Genomic DNA, 13,917 nt, shown 5'->3' on the forward strand with positions numbered 1-13,917 from the left:
AGTCTAGTTGTGGAGGACGTTGCTTCACTGGCCCAACTTGGCACCATCATTGCGCTCTTCCCGGGCGAGGCAGATCAATCGCCGGCTTCTGGATGGTCACTCATGGTGGCTGCTGGTCGCTCACGCTGGCTTCTGGCTACACATGGTAGCCCATGGCAACCCACTGCAGCAGGGGCTACTCATGGCAGCCCAGCTCCAGGTTGAGCTGTTGTTCAGCATCTTAGCTGTAGAGGGCAGTGTCACTGGCCCTCATATGTGGGATCCGAACCGGGGCCCTCTGGCATCCCAAGCCAGCTCTTAACCAACGCGCCACTCGGCCGGCCCTGCATAGGATTTTGAAAGATACACCATGGAAAAATTGCATTCATTCAGTTATTCAGTCAGTCAATAAAGAATCCCTGTTGGCCAAGGGGTCATTTTGAAAGAAGTTCTCCAGATGGAGCAGAGGCATTTGAGACCTCTCTAGTGACTCCCCCTTCAGTAGCTCCCCATTTGCCCAGTCCAACTACCTCTGGTACAGAGAACCTCTCTTTTCCTCAGGATTCCAGCCAAAGTCTCAGGGAATACTCTGATTGGCTGAGCTTGAATCAAATGTTCACCTTGAACCAATCACAATGGCTCAAGTGAATAAAGACTCTAGGTCACATGTCCACCCCAGCCTGGACTACAGGAATCCTTTTAGGCAGAACCAGCCAGAGACAAAACATTTGGCCATTATAGGGTATGAGCTTCCCATCACCTGGAGTATGCAAGCCATAATTTAAAGTCCAGTTAGTATAGGGTCGCCAGATAAAACACAGGACACCTAGTTAAATTAGAAATTCAGATAAATAACATGTAACTCTTTAGCATAACTGTATCCCAAGTATTGCATGGGACATATACAGAAAAATTATTCATTGTTTATCTAAAATTGAATTTAAGTGGGTGGCTGTATTAGTTTGCTAGGGCTGACATAACAAAGTTTCATAGACTGAGTAGCTTCAACACAGATTTATTTCCTTATAGTTCTGGAGGCTGAAAATCCAAGATCAAGGTGTTAGCAGTTCTGTTTTCTTCTGGAGTCTCTCTCCTTGGCTTGTAGACATCTGTCTTCTCCCTGTGTCTTTATATGGTCATCCTTCTGTGCATGTCTATATCCTAATCTCCTCTTCTTGTAAAGAAACCAGTCATATTGGATTGGGATATACCCGCATGACCTCATTTTACTTTAATTACCTCTTTAAAGTCCCTATCTCCAAATACAGTCACATTCTGAGGTCCTGGAGATGAGGATTTCAACATACGAATTTTGGGGAAACACAATTCAGCCCACAACCGTGTCTGTGTTGGAAAACAGAGTGGTAGTTTTTGAAAAACTTAAAAAATAGAGTTACCATATGACCCAGGAATTCACTTCTGGGTATATACCCAGGAGAATTGAAAGCAATGTACCCACAATAACTTGTACATGAATGCTCATAGCAGCCAAAACAGCCAAACTAGTCACAACAGCCAAAAAGTGGAAACAACCCAAACATCCATTAACAGATGAATGCATAAACAAAAAGTGGTACATCTATAAAGGAATATTATTTGGCCATAAAAAGGAATGAAGTATTGGCATTTACTACAATGCAGATGAGTCTTGAAAACATTATGCTAAGTAAAAGGAGCCAGACACAAAAGGCCATATGTTGTATGATCCCATTTATATGAAATGTCCAGAACAGGCAAATCCATAGAGACAGAAAGCAGATTGGTGGTTGCCAGGGGCTAAGGGAGGGGGCATGGGGAGTGACTGTTCATGGGTACAGAGTTTCTTTTGGGGGTGATGAAAATGTTCTGGAATTAGATAGTGATGATGGTTGCACAACTCTGTGAATATGCTAAAAACCTCTGACTTTAACTTTAAAAGGAGAATTTTATTGTATGTGAATTATTATGTCAACTTATTTATTTATTTAAAGATTTTACTGGGGAATCGGGGAAGGGAACATTGTGTTTTTCCAGGACCCATCAGCTCCAAGTCAAGTTGTTGTCCTTCAATCTTAGTTGTGGAGGGCGCAGCTCAGCTCCAAGTCTAGTCGCAGCTTTCGATCTACTATAGTTGCCAGTGTGCTCAACCCACCTTCCCATGTGGGAATCCAACCGGCAACCTTGTTGTTAAGAGCATGTGCTCTAACCAACTGAGCCACCAGGCCTGCCACCTATTATGTCAATTTAAAAATGTTTATGAGAAGAACAAGTTTTACCTGGGATTCCTGTATTTTTATGTGCTCAATCTGGCCACAGTAACTTGGTAGGAACTACAGAACCTCACAGGCAATTGGATGGATGACCTTCACTATGGACCCCTCCAGCCTGACAACATACCCTAATGTCCAGGTCCAACAGTGGTGTAGTTGAAGAAATCTGCAGCTGCAGAGACAATGGGAGTCCCAGTGATAGAGAGAGCATGGGTGCCAGCTTGGGACTTTGGGCTTTTCCCAGCCTCAGTTTCCTTTCTGCAAAGTGGGGCTGAACAATTATCATCAGATACCTATGGAAGGTGGTCCTCATGAGGCACTTAGCCAGATACACAATTGTCACTTGGCAAAGTAAGTCATCCTCAAAAAAGAAACTGGCAACTACAGTGGCTGCTTGTTCTTATAAATAACATTTCATTGGGACTAGGGCCAGGATTAGGGTGAAGCAAGTGAGGCAGGGTAGTGCAAGGGCAGAGTTTGGTCCTGTCTTTATTCAAAATGTTGATGTTTAGTAGATCGTGCATTCTTGCATTAGTTTTGATTTTTTAAAATATTGTATTAAAATATTATTTATCTTGATTACTTAGTTTTTTGGGGGTGGGCCTTAAATTTTTCACGAAAGTGGTGTCTCACTCACCTCACCCTAGAACCGGCCTTCTTTTATGTGCCCTGGGCACATAGATTAACCTCTCTGAGCCTCAGTTCCCTTATCTGCAAAATGGGGATGATAATGCTCCCTTCCTTCTAGGAGGATTCATTTAAATATGTTTACTTCTAGGTTCTGGGGGTGGGGCAGGGCCTGGAAGGGCGGGGCCCGCTCGCCCAATGGGGGCGGGGCCTTCCAGGAGAGCTCCCGACAGGGGCGGGTCAGGTCGCGTCAGCTGACTGGATTGGCCAATGGTGGTGCCTGGCAAGCTGGGGCGGGGCCGGGGCAGGGCAGGCGGCAAGGAATAGCGGGCCATGGACGAGCCGAGCCTCCTGCGGCGCCGCGGGCTCCAGGTGAGGCACCTGCACGGGCGCAGCATAGTGGACCTGGCCTGGGGATGGAGGGCGGGGCTTCGGCGGGCCAGGGGAAACTGAGGCAGAGGGCGGGGCGCGCTTCGGTCGCTCCTATTGCCCAAACGCTTCTCAAAATGCCTTTCGCCTGATAGGAAGGAGGTATGCCTTCTTTGACATATGGGGAAACTGAGGCTTCAAGCGCTAGCATGAGAGAAAGAAGCTGAGGGTTTCACCTTCCCCACCAGCTGCTCTAATAATAATATGAGCAACAGCAGCCCTTGAGCGCTCACCATATGTTCACCATATGTATTAATCCCATTAGAGTGATATACTAATATTAATTAATGGGTGGTAAAATCTGCCTCGTGCCTTCGCTGCACCACTGCGCCCCTGCCTCAGCTCACCCCTAAAGCGAGCCGGGGATGTTGGGGCTGTCCAGGCGCCCATTTGTCAGATGAGGAAACTGAGCCTGGAAAAGTCACCAAACCGAGGTCGCCCAGCAGGGGTTTAACCCGGTGTCTTTAACTAGCTGTGTCAGGGCACATGCCACTGCTCACTGGCTATGTGGGAGGCGGGCGGCAAATGGCACCTTTGCATCTCCAGGCCTCAGTTTCACCTTGCGCTATAAGGGCCCCCCTTTTCTGACCTGGGCTGATGTTCTGGAGGCTGTGCAGAGGTCGACGTTCCAACCCATGCGGGGGCCTTGTGACCCGACTGTAACTCCTTTGACCTCTCTGGGAATTAAGAGGATCTAGCAATTTCCCTCTGGGGCTTAGACCACACCCTTACGAAGCCACCAGATTGCAGTTGAGAAACCTCGAATTTGTCATTGACCCAACAAACATTTATTGAGTGCCTGCTGTGTTCCTGGCACTGCAGAGGCAGTGGGGTGTTCCCCACCCTTTTGAGCCCTCCTTCTAGACCTCCCAGTGGTCAGCTGCGATGAGGGACGTTCAGGCACACCTGGAGAGTGCGAGTTTACCAAGCCTTGGGGCAGACGAGTCAGCAGCTGGTGGTGGGCAGGGGATAGGTATTTGGGGAAATGAAAGAGGCTGAGGGCAATTAGAACCTAGAAAGGACAGAGGGAGGAAAGTGCTAGTACTGGCCAGGGAGGGGGAAGACGGGCCTTGAACCCTCACTTCTTTGGGACTGCAAACTCAGCCAAAGGTGATGGGAAGAGTGTGTGTGTGTGTGTGTGTGTGTGTGTGTGTGTGTGTGTGTGTGTGTGTGTATGTGATGGGAAGAGGGAGGGGGCATTCAGGGAAGGCTCCAGCAGAGCTGCAGGAAAGAGACGCCTGAGAGAGTGGCAGGGGATGGGGGCAGAAGTTGAGCTGATGCTAGAGGCAGCAGTGGGGAGCCTGGATGCAGAGGAGGGGATGGAGCAGGGCTGGTGAGCAATGGGGTGTTGTGAAGGGACAGACCCCCGCCTGAAATCCCATTAAGACTCTAGCCCCGCCCGCGGCCTCTTAAAATAGAGAAACCGCCTTTGGGTTGGCGAGTGGGGGCGCTGCTGATGTCAGAAGTGGGGGCCTGTACCAGGGGGGAGAAGGGACCCATTTCCTGATGATTCCCATGTTACGAAAGAAGAAACTAAGTCTCAGAGAAGTGCAGCCACTGTCCAGGTGCCACAAAATGTAGGTGATGGGATCGGGATTTGAATCCAGGTATGTTTTGCTTCCCTTCCAGACCAACCCTGCACTGGCAGGCCTCCATCCAGGGAGGTGGAGGGAGGAGTAGGGATGGCCCACATCGGTGAAAGCACAGCATGTGCAAAAAGGCCCAGAGACATGAAACTATATGTGTTTTATGAGGAAACTACAAGCCATTTCTTAGTGCTAGAGCTGAGTGTGTGAGAAGGGACTGTTTCCAAGGGCTTCAACACCAATTTTGAAGAGGCTAGACCTCCCTGGAGTGATTGGGAGTTATGGAAAGTGCTGGAGCAAGGGAGGAATTCCCAGATCTGAGGTCTTGGAACACTCCTCTGGAGCTGGTGGGGGGCAAAAGGGGAGCCAGAAGCCAGGGGGCCACCTGGAGAAAAGGACCGACTAGGAGACAATGGAAATAATAATGAAATAATAGTAGAATTAGAAATAACTGCTCACATTAATGGGCCCCACAAATGCTAAGCACTGTACATTCATTTAATTCTCCTGAGACAGCGAGATCAGTGCTGTTATTAGCCTGATTTTTTTCAGAGAGGGAAACTGAGGCTTGAGGAGGTAAGTAACAACCAGGAAGTCCAAGAGCTGGAATTCTAACCAGTCTGGCACCTGAGGGTGCAAAGATTTTAAGGGTCTCGGTTTGGGGCATTACCCCCAGACTTTCATACCTGGAGTACCAGTTAATGGTCCTGAAAGCACCGCCAGCCAATCAGGTGGCAGCCTGCTGGTCAGAGCCAATCAGATATCCTGGAGGCTGATCTTTGCCAACTGGCCAAAGAGTCAATTCATAAAAGCTTGGGATAGCCAAGGGACTAAAGTCAGGCACTGATTGCCAAGTCCAGACAATAGTCTCCTGGCCAATCTGATTGTGCCAACATATGGCATGCGGTTGGCTGTGTGCTGGGAGGTGGTAAACAGGACCTGGCCTAGTCCATTTGCCACCAGTTTGCCAGCCACCAGTTTGTGGGCTACCAGTTTGGGTTGGCTGTGGGTCAGGGGAAGAAGTGAGACTGGTCTTTCTTGGTTTGGGTTACGCTCAATCTTCTGTGTAGCATTTATAGGAGCCAGTTAACATGAACTGTTATTACTAACCATGACTACTACTATTATTTTATCACTATTTTCATCATCTCCCACTTGGAAACCACAGAATTTTAAAATGCCAGATCTCCAGATCACCTGGGGATAGAGAAAGTGGCAAGAGCCTGTGTCTGGACTTTGTCTCTGTTGCTGCTGGGGAGGCTCCCTGGAAGGTCCAATCTGCTTCCTTATGGTCCAGTTCCACTTATTCTCCTCCTCCAGTTAGCCCTTGAGCTTGTGTGATATGGTCCCTGTTGACATCTCTCCCAATTTGCTCCAGCTGATAACTTCCCAGGGGGCTTGGTGCCCATTGGGCTGAGTCCCACCTCCACCCTTCTGTTTCCCATTGGCCTGCTGGCCCAGCCTGATGCCCCCCTCCACCCCTTCTCTCCCTCTGAGTCCCCTCAAAAGCCTCTAGCATGGGAGTGTCTATGCCCTGCTCTGTGTCCTCCATACTGGGAGTTCCTCAGGGTGTAGCTGAGGCTTCTGGTGGGGAGGCATCATTGCAAAGCCCAGCCAAGCATCAAAGAGGATGCTGTAAATATTATCTTTAAAGGTCGGTTTCGGGGGGATCAGGGTCTCCTCCTACTCACATCTAGGCAGGAGCCACTCTCTGGGGAACAGCCGGAAAAAAGAGGGGCCTGAGGGTGGAAGCAGATGGTGCAGAGAGCACAGGGTCCGGGGGCGGTGCCGAGAGAGTTCCATGCAGGCCTTGGCTTAGACGGAGGCTTTGCATTGCAGGAAAGTGTGGGGGGAGGGGGTGCTGCCCATCTTCCCTCATTGCTCTCTGCCACTTCACATCTTTTTATATTTTGGAAGCAAATTAATATTTTAATATTTGTGGTTAAATTGGTGGTTATTATTAATCTCTCAAAATTATTGTTGTGGCTCCCATCTACGGAAGTCCCCCAGAACTCGCCACCTTGAGCTGAGCTGCCGCCCAGATGGCTCAGTGGATAGAGTGTGTGCTCTTAACAGCAAGGTTGCTGGTTCAACTCCCGCATGAAAAAAAAAAAATGCAGAAGCCGCACCGTAGCTTGCTCCTTAATTCCTCCCAGGACCCTATATAACGGAGCCATTTTCCAAATGAGGAAACTGAGGCACAGAGTCGCTTGGCAGGGGTCACACAGCCCAGATTGGGGGTAGCCGGACTGGGAATCCAGGATTGTTGGGGCTTTGGAAGAAAATGGCTGAGATGCGGAGGGGTGTGTGTGCAGCCAGTACCCTAGATTCAGATCCCAGCTCCTCCCTGTTTCTCCGGTTAGAAGTGGGGAGTGGGGAGCTGGCATAAGACCCCATTTCAGTTGGAGGGGGCAGAAGGAGACACTAATGGAGGTGGTGGCGATTGCTGTGTCTATGACCGCTTGCCCTGAATGGTAGTGAGCTCTCTGTCGCCAGAGGTATTTAAGCACAGGAAGACCTCAGGGTGACAGGCCGGCCTCCTCCCACCTTTAATGGCTCAGTTTCCTGAGCTCAAGGTAGCTGAGGTGTCCTCGGGGTAACACTGCACCCTCAGGGACTCTCCTCTTCCCCTACCGGCTACCCTGACAACTTCTTTCTCGAGGTTGTCCCCGCGCCCGGCAGCTCCCGGCCCCCTCCAATTGGCTGCGGGGGCCGGTGATGTCACTGGTTGTCATGGTGAACGCCCCGCTCTGGATGTGGGCAGCCCCGAGCCCACCTAGATAAAAATAGTCGTGTGTCCTCCACGCGACCGCCCCGGCGAGTGTGTGTGTGTGTCCGGCGAGTGTGTGTGTGTGTGTGTGTGTGTGTGTGTGTGTGTGTGTGTGTGTGTGTGTGTTGGGGGGCGGGTGTCCAGAAACCTGGATTCTCGGCCTTCTATCCGCCAGGAGGCGTTGGCGGCCGGCTTCCCTCTGCACCTCAGTTTCCCGGTCTGCAAAAAACAGACTCTGCTCCTGGAACGCCGTAGGCAACTCGGGTATTCTGAGAGTCCGTGGAGGCCCTTGCTGAGTGCAACAATAACAACAGCAATAATAATGGCTGATCATTATTACCCCGGAACCCTCCTAATCTCCAAATTACAGATGAGCGAGTGTAAACAGAGTACAAGTCACTTGCTCACGGTCCCAAAACCAGGAAGGAACAGATAATAGGTCTGGACCCAAGTTTGAGTGTCCCCAGGTTCTAAACTTGTGCTATACAGCCTTTTGAGAATCTAAATTCCCTCTTGGGTGAGCCACATTTGAGGGTGGACTCGGTGATTATAGTGGACCCCAAGCACAGGGCTTTTTTGACTTGCATGTGAGGGTACAAGGGTTGGGCAGGTCAGCTTGCTGAACTCTAAAAGAGTCTTCAATAGGGAGCCACCCATCAGGGCTCCCTCTCCCCATGAGTGCCCAGACCCAAACCTGCATAGGCTCTGCAGAGGGTGAGGGGGAAATGGCTTTCAGATCTGGAAGGGGCAGGGTAAGGCTGACTCAGGAATCTCCCTTTTCTCAACAGATTATTAATATTTAGCCACTATTGACATGCTTCTTTATAAATATAACTAATTTATTATTTTAAATAATGAAGTTATTTTTAGTGCAAGTAGGTTATAAGCTGGGCAGGGATCTAGATTGGGAGTCTGGGAGGGCTTCTAGGAAGAAGGGATGCTTGAGATGAGACCTGAGGGATGAGCTGCAATTAACTAGCACCAGAGGAGAAGGAGGGTGGTCCTGGCAGAGGACACAGCTGGTGCAAAGACCCTGAGGCAGAGCTGAGCCCAGTGTGTGGGGCAAGCAGAAAAGAAGGCATCTGCTGGAGCAGGGTAAGCATGGGACCAACTCCGGGGTCAGGTGGGTGGAAGACCAGGGATGAGAAGGATTTGTCTCCCTAGAAATGACCCTTGTTTTCATCTCATTTCAGAAGGAACTGAGCCTGCCGCGCCGTGGTCGTGGGTAAGTTCACCTGGGGCTGGTGGGCTGGGCGGGGCCCTATGGTCCTGGGCACAGATATTTCAGCACCAGCCTCCAAATTGTGAATTTATTTAATAACTACAACAAAGCTTCTTACCTTTATCCCATCCCTGGTGTTTGCAAAGTGCTTCACAGTGCCTCACTTGGCTTTACCATAGGCTGGGAGGCCCAGACCAGTTTGTAAATGAGGAAACTGAGGTGCAAAGGGGTTGCCTCACTGGCTCAAGGGCAACCAGCTCAGAAGTGGGCAAACTTCTCTGGCATTCAGATTCTAGACTCTAGAATTCCAACTTAGTAGTATGGAAACAGCTTGCATGCCTCCCATCACAGGGAGCTCACTTTCTTTCAGTGAACCTGGGTAGAAAATTATATACTTCAGGGTCATATAAGTTTTCTTGTAGGTTGGCATTTTGGGATTCCCCAAAGGTTCAGAGAACATTTTATTCAGTGCCGTTGCTAGTTAACAGATGGGGAAACCAAAGCCCAGAAGGGAGAGGGTTTTGCCTTGTGCTGGTGGTCTGGAGTTATGTAAGTGCCACCAATGAGGTGGCTGCATTTGCCTGAGTTCAGGGTGCAAATTTCTTGCCCCTTAGTGAAGTCGCTCACTCAACAAACTGTATTTTGAGTGCCTACTGTATATCAGGCCCTGTTCCAGGCACAGAGGATTCAGGGACAAGTCATTGTTATACCCTGCCCATAGAGCTCAAACTCTCTTGGGGAAAGTGATGGTGAAGTGATGTTATGAGAGATGAAACAGAGACAGACAGAGGGGCTGGGGGGCAGCTTTAGCCCTGAAGATGTGGGCCTCTTGGAGATATTTGAACCTAGATATAAAACAGAAGTAAGAGGCCAGGGGAAAAGTCTAAGGGAAACAGCATTCCAGGCAGAGGGAACAGCATGGGCAAAGGTCTTGAGGTGTGAACAAGCTTGGCATTGGAAGAACAGCTTGGAGATAGGGGTAGCTAGAGTGAGCGAGCACAAGAAAGATAGAGGAAGAGGAGAAAGGGGAGGTCCTGGGGGTTGGATGAGAATTTGAAATCTGATGGGGGGGAGGGGCGGACAGAATGGCCCCCAAGCCCTGACCATCTGCTGTCTTTGGACTGGGGATAATGCAGTTGGTGGGGAGGTGTCTGAAAGTCATGATAGGGGTGGGGGCTCGGACATTGCCCAGTGGGCACTGTCCCCGACCTTTGCCCAGGCTGGGGGAGGGGTGGTGAACAGTGAATCAGTGGGAACCATGGAGGGCAAAGTCCTGGGCCATGGGGCAGGACGGGGACAAAGACTTCCTGAGGGTTATCTAGTCTCTGCCAGCTGCGGTGTGCTGAACTGGGTACACCTGAGCTTTCAAGCGGGTCAGAGCCAGACACAGACGACCCTTCGGCATCTGGGCTGGAGGGAGGGTGGGGTTCGGGGCATACTATGTGGTCGTGTAGGGACGGTTTCGCGGAGGAGGGGCAAGTGAGGCCAAAGTCGGATCTGAGCGAGGGGCTGACTTTCCTGGCAGAGGGACCCAGTGGAGAATAGGCCTGGAGACGTGGCCGGGGCCTCGGGTGTACGCGCGGGGGCTGAGACCCGCCGCCAGAGGTCGCCAACATCGGGGTTGAGGAATAGGGGCGGGGCGCGCTCGGATCCTGGGTACCAGAGACCCCGGAGAGCTGGGCTGGAACAGAGGACAAGAAGGGACGGAACCAGACGATCGAGCGATGATGCGGGCCTATGAGCGGTGACTGCCTTTCGTTTCGCGCCGTGCAGTCCGAGGGCCTGGGACCCAGTAGCCTTGGCATCCCTTCCCAAGAGGAATACACCCGCAGCTTCTGCCTCCCGCACCCCGACTGCTCCCGCTGGGCTGGGCCTGCGCACAGGTGCGGGGCTCCGAGCCCCGCCCCGAGGCGAAGAGAGCCCGCCCTCCCCCCGCCCCGGGTGGCCCAGTCCCCTCGCAGCGTCAGCCGCTCCCGCCAGGCGTGCTGTCCCTGTGTCCGCGTCTGTCTGTCAGTCAGATCGCGCTGTGAGCAGGGCTTGGGGGCCATTAAGGGGGCGTTGGTACCCGGCAGTATAGACACGGTCCCGGCCTCGGCATGAAGTCCCGCAGGGACAAGCTGCACATCCCGGCGCTGACTCTCGAGTGAGTGCTTGGCGGGGGAAGGGGACAGTGGGAGTCGGGGGGGGGAGGAGCAGGTTGACAACCACCCTTCCCCGGCTTCTCAATTCAAATCGCCGTCGCCTCCTGGGATCCCTCCCGGGTCATCGGCCTGGCCCCGCCCTCGAGGCCTGCGTGAGACCCAGAATCCCGGGCCTTGGGCCCCTTCTCCAGAGGGAACCGCAACCCTGGTCCAGTCTCCAGATTCGGCCACACGCAGGGGGCGCTGCCAGGTTCACCGTCCCCGGCCTCTTTCTTTGCAGTCTGTCTCCGAGCAGCCAGAGCCCGTCCTTGCTGAGCCCCAGCAGCCCCTGCAGCCCTTGCAGTCCCTCGCTGGGCTTGCACCCCTGGAGGTAAGTGACAGCGCGCCAGGCAGGGCTCAGACATCGCCCTGGTACCCCAGAGCCTTGGAAGCTGACCAGATCCAGCTCTCTCTCCAAGGTTTTGTGGGCTTCTGACCTCGCCTCTCTAGGCTTCAGTTTACCCCTCCATAAAATGGCACTGTGATAGGACTGTGATGGGGAAATTCCATTTGTAGCCATAGCCAGCAGGTCCCCCATCTGACAGGTGGCCAAGGCAAAGCCAGAACTTGAGCTGTTGCCCAAGGACATCCCGAGACAGGTGCTGGGTTCCCAGCCTCCTCAGGGCCCTTCCTGCAGAATTGGCCTGGCTCCCAGGCTGTGACATCAGGGATCCTCCCCACACCCAACTCAGTGGGAAAGCTCCTCGCTCTGAATGTACACACACAAACACATGCACACTCACATGCACACGCGCACACACACACTGCTGAGAGTCCACCATTAGAGCCCTGTGTATTGGCTTAACCAAGCAGAGAGGTATAGACGTAAAAGAACCAGCTTGACTGAGCACTAGCCTTCTGTTCCCTCTCCAACCCTGGGAGGGAGGCACCCTTCCTGACCCCATTTCTTAGCTGACTAAATGAGGCTCAGAGAGGAGACACCAGTTCTCCTGGTTCAGTACATCTGGGGGCGAAGCGGCAGGTCCAGCTTGGCCACCAGAGTCTGTTGAGAGTTTGAGCCACCCTCTGTGACTGGTGGGGCTCAGGGTCTTGCCCCCATACAGGAAGTAATTAATACCAGGGTTATCATGGGCTCCTTGCTCAGCTCGGGCACAAGTTTAGAGAAGGGACAGATGTGAGGGTCAATGGTATAAAAAATTTGATGACCCATCAGTCCTTTACACTTTAGCATAAATGAGCTGCTCAGGCTCTTCCCACAGGCCTTTAATGGGGGAGAAGAGAGAACAATTTGGAACCCATACCAGGTGCAACAGGCAGGTTGCACCTTCATTCAGTCAACAAGAACTTACTAGGCACCTACTGTTTGCCAGGTGCTAAGGGTATAGCTGTGAACAAGATGAACATAGTCCTTCCCTCACAGGTCTCTCAGGAAGTGGGCAATGAACAAGTGAATGGAAAAACAAGATACTTTCAGACAGGGACCTCCTGCTGACATGGGAGTGATGTTTGAGCTGAGGCCTGGGCAGAACTATGGAGAAGAGAGGCACCTGACAGAGGGAACTGCATGTGCAAAGGTCCTGAGGAAGAAAAGATTTTTTTTTTTTTTAAAGCTTCTGGACTGCATTGAGAGGAAGAAAGGTCTTCTGGGACAGCGGACAGAAATGGAGGTGGCAGAGGCAGGGAAGTGGTTATAGCAACATCTGGTAGGAGATGGTGGTCCTGGACCAGTCAGGGTGTCCAGTGGGATGCAGGGACTGCTGTAGCCCCCGTTAAGCAAAGGAGGAAACTTAGGATCTCAGAGGCACAGGACCTCAGATTATGTTGTCCAGGGGCCCCTGGAAGAGAGTGTCAGGCCAGAACTGACTCTCAGTTCTTGGCCTCAACCCCAGGAGAGGCCAAGAAGAGTGGGGGGACCTGTTAGACTTAGCCAGTTTTACCAGGAAGAAATGGAGGCAGTTTGGGGCTCTAGCTGAGGCCACTGGGCTCTTTCACTGGCCACCAGGGGGCAGCATAGCAACATCAACCTTGGGCCAGGCAAGGAAATGGGTCCTTGCCTCCCCTACTCCAGGCACCCTAGGAATAAGCCCACATTTGTCCCTTCAGCCTCCAAGTCCCCGTAGGTCCAGCCCCTTTGACTCCCTTGCTCCCTTCCTGTCCATCTCTCCTCACTCACCCTGCTGTAGCCAAGCATCTTCCTGGACTGCCAGAATGTGAGCTGGTCCAGCCACAGGGCCTTTGCACTTGCTGTCCCTTCTGCCCGGAGCACCATTTCCTCCATTTCCTCATTTCTTTGTCAAGTCTCCATCAGACCTTCAGTTAGGAAGTCTTTCCTGAACACCTCCATACACACACTTAAGGGCCCCCAAGCCCTGGTTACATCCATTACATCCATCTATTTCCTTCATCCGGATCCCATCATGGGTGTGATTTCCACATTTTCTTGTGTGATTATTGGGTTACTTTTCTCAACCAGAGGTCTGGGAGCCCCTTGACGGCCAGACCTGCGTCTGTCCTGGTAATCCTATATGCCCTTGGGTTATATATATATACCAGGTGCTCAGTTAATGCTTGTGGCATGGACAAAATGGGAAACAGCTGGGAAGGTGCTGCCTGTGGTGGTGGTGGGAAGGGGAATTGAAGAAGGTCCTGAGTTGGGCCCTCACAGACAAGGGGGTGACAGATTGTTCCAGGCAGGAAGAGCACTGTCAGGTATTCTCTCTGGGACCTCAAATGGGAAAAAGTTGTGTTTTCTACCCAGGGTACTGGAAGCTAGGAGGGGTGTGGACAGCATATGGGCAGGTGGGAAGGGCTGAGGTATTCATACCAATGAGGGATTAGTAGGGGGTCTGTATACCCACCTGGGGCTTATCCATTTACAGTCACTAGCAAAAGCAGAGAGGCAAAGCCTGAGTCA

General features: G+C 51.9%; 1 protein-coding gene across 8 annotated transcripts in view; it reads left to right on the plus strand.

Moving 5' to 3' along the window:
• The first annotated feature begins 3,153 nt into the window (after positions 1–3,153).
• The window catches only part of MAST3 (microtubule associated serine/threonine kinase 3), a 36,641-nt gene continuing 25,877 nt past the window's right edge, over positions 3,154–13,917 (plus strand). For 4 of the 8 annotated variants that reach the window (XM_019641966.1, XM_019641972.1, XM_019641974.1 and 1 more), the window contains exons 1-3: positions 3,154–3,227; positions 8,834–8,865; positions 11,284–11,373. In XM_019641966.1, coding sequence (XP_019497511.1) covers positions 3,189–3,227; positions 8,834–8,865; positions 11,284–11,373 — 161 coding nt within the window. In that variant the 5' untranslated portion in view covers positions 3,154–3,188. Of the gene's footprint in view, positions 3,228–8,833; positions 8,866–10,792; positions 11,006–11,283; positions 11,374–13,917 lie in introns of those variants that run through there. The other 4 variants (XM_019641969.1, XM_019641970.1, XM_019641973.1 and 1 more) reach the window with 3 other exon arrangements.

This window comes from Hipposideros armiger, unplaced genomic scaffold (genome assembly GCF_001890085.2).
Source record: "Hipposideros armiger isolate ML-2016 unplaced genomic scaffold, ASM189008v1 scaffold_64, whole genome shotgun sequence".
Taxonomy (NCBI): Eukaryota; Metazoa; Chordata; class Mammalia; order Chiroptera; family Hipposideridae; genus Hipposideros; species Hipposideros armiger.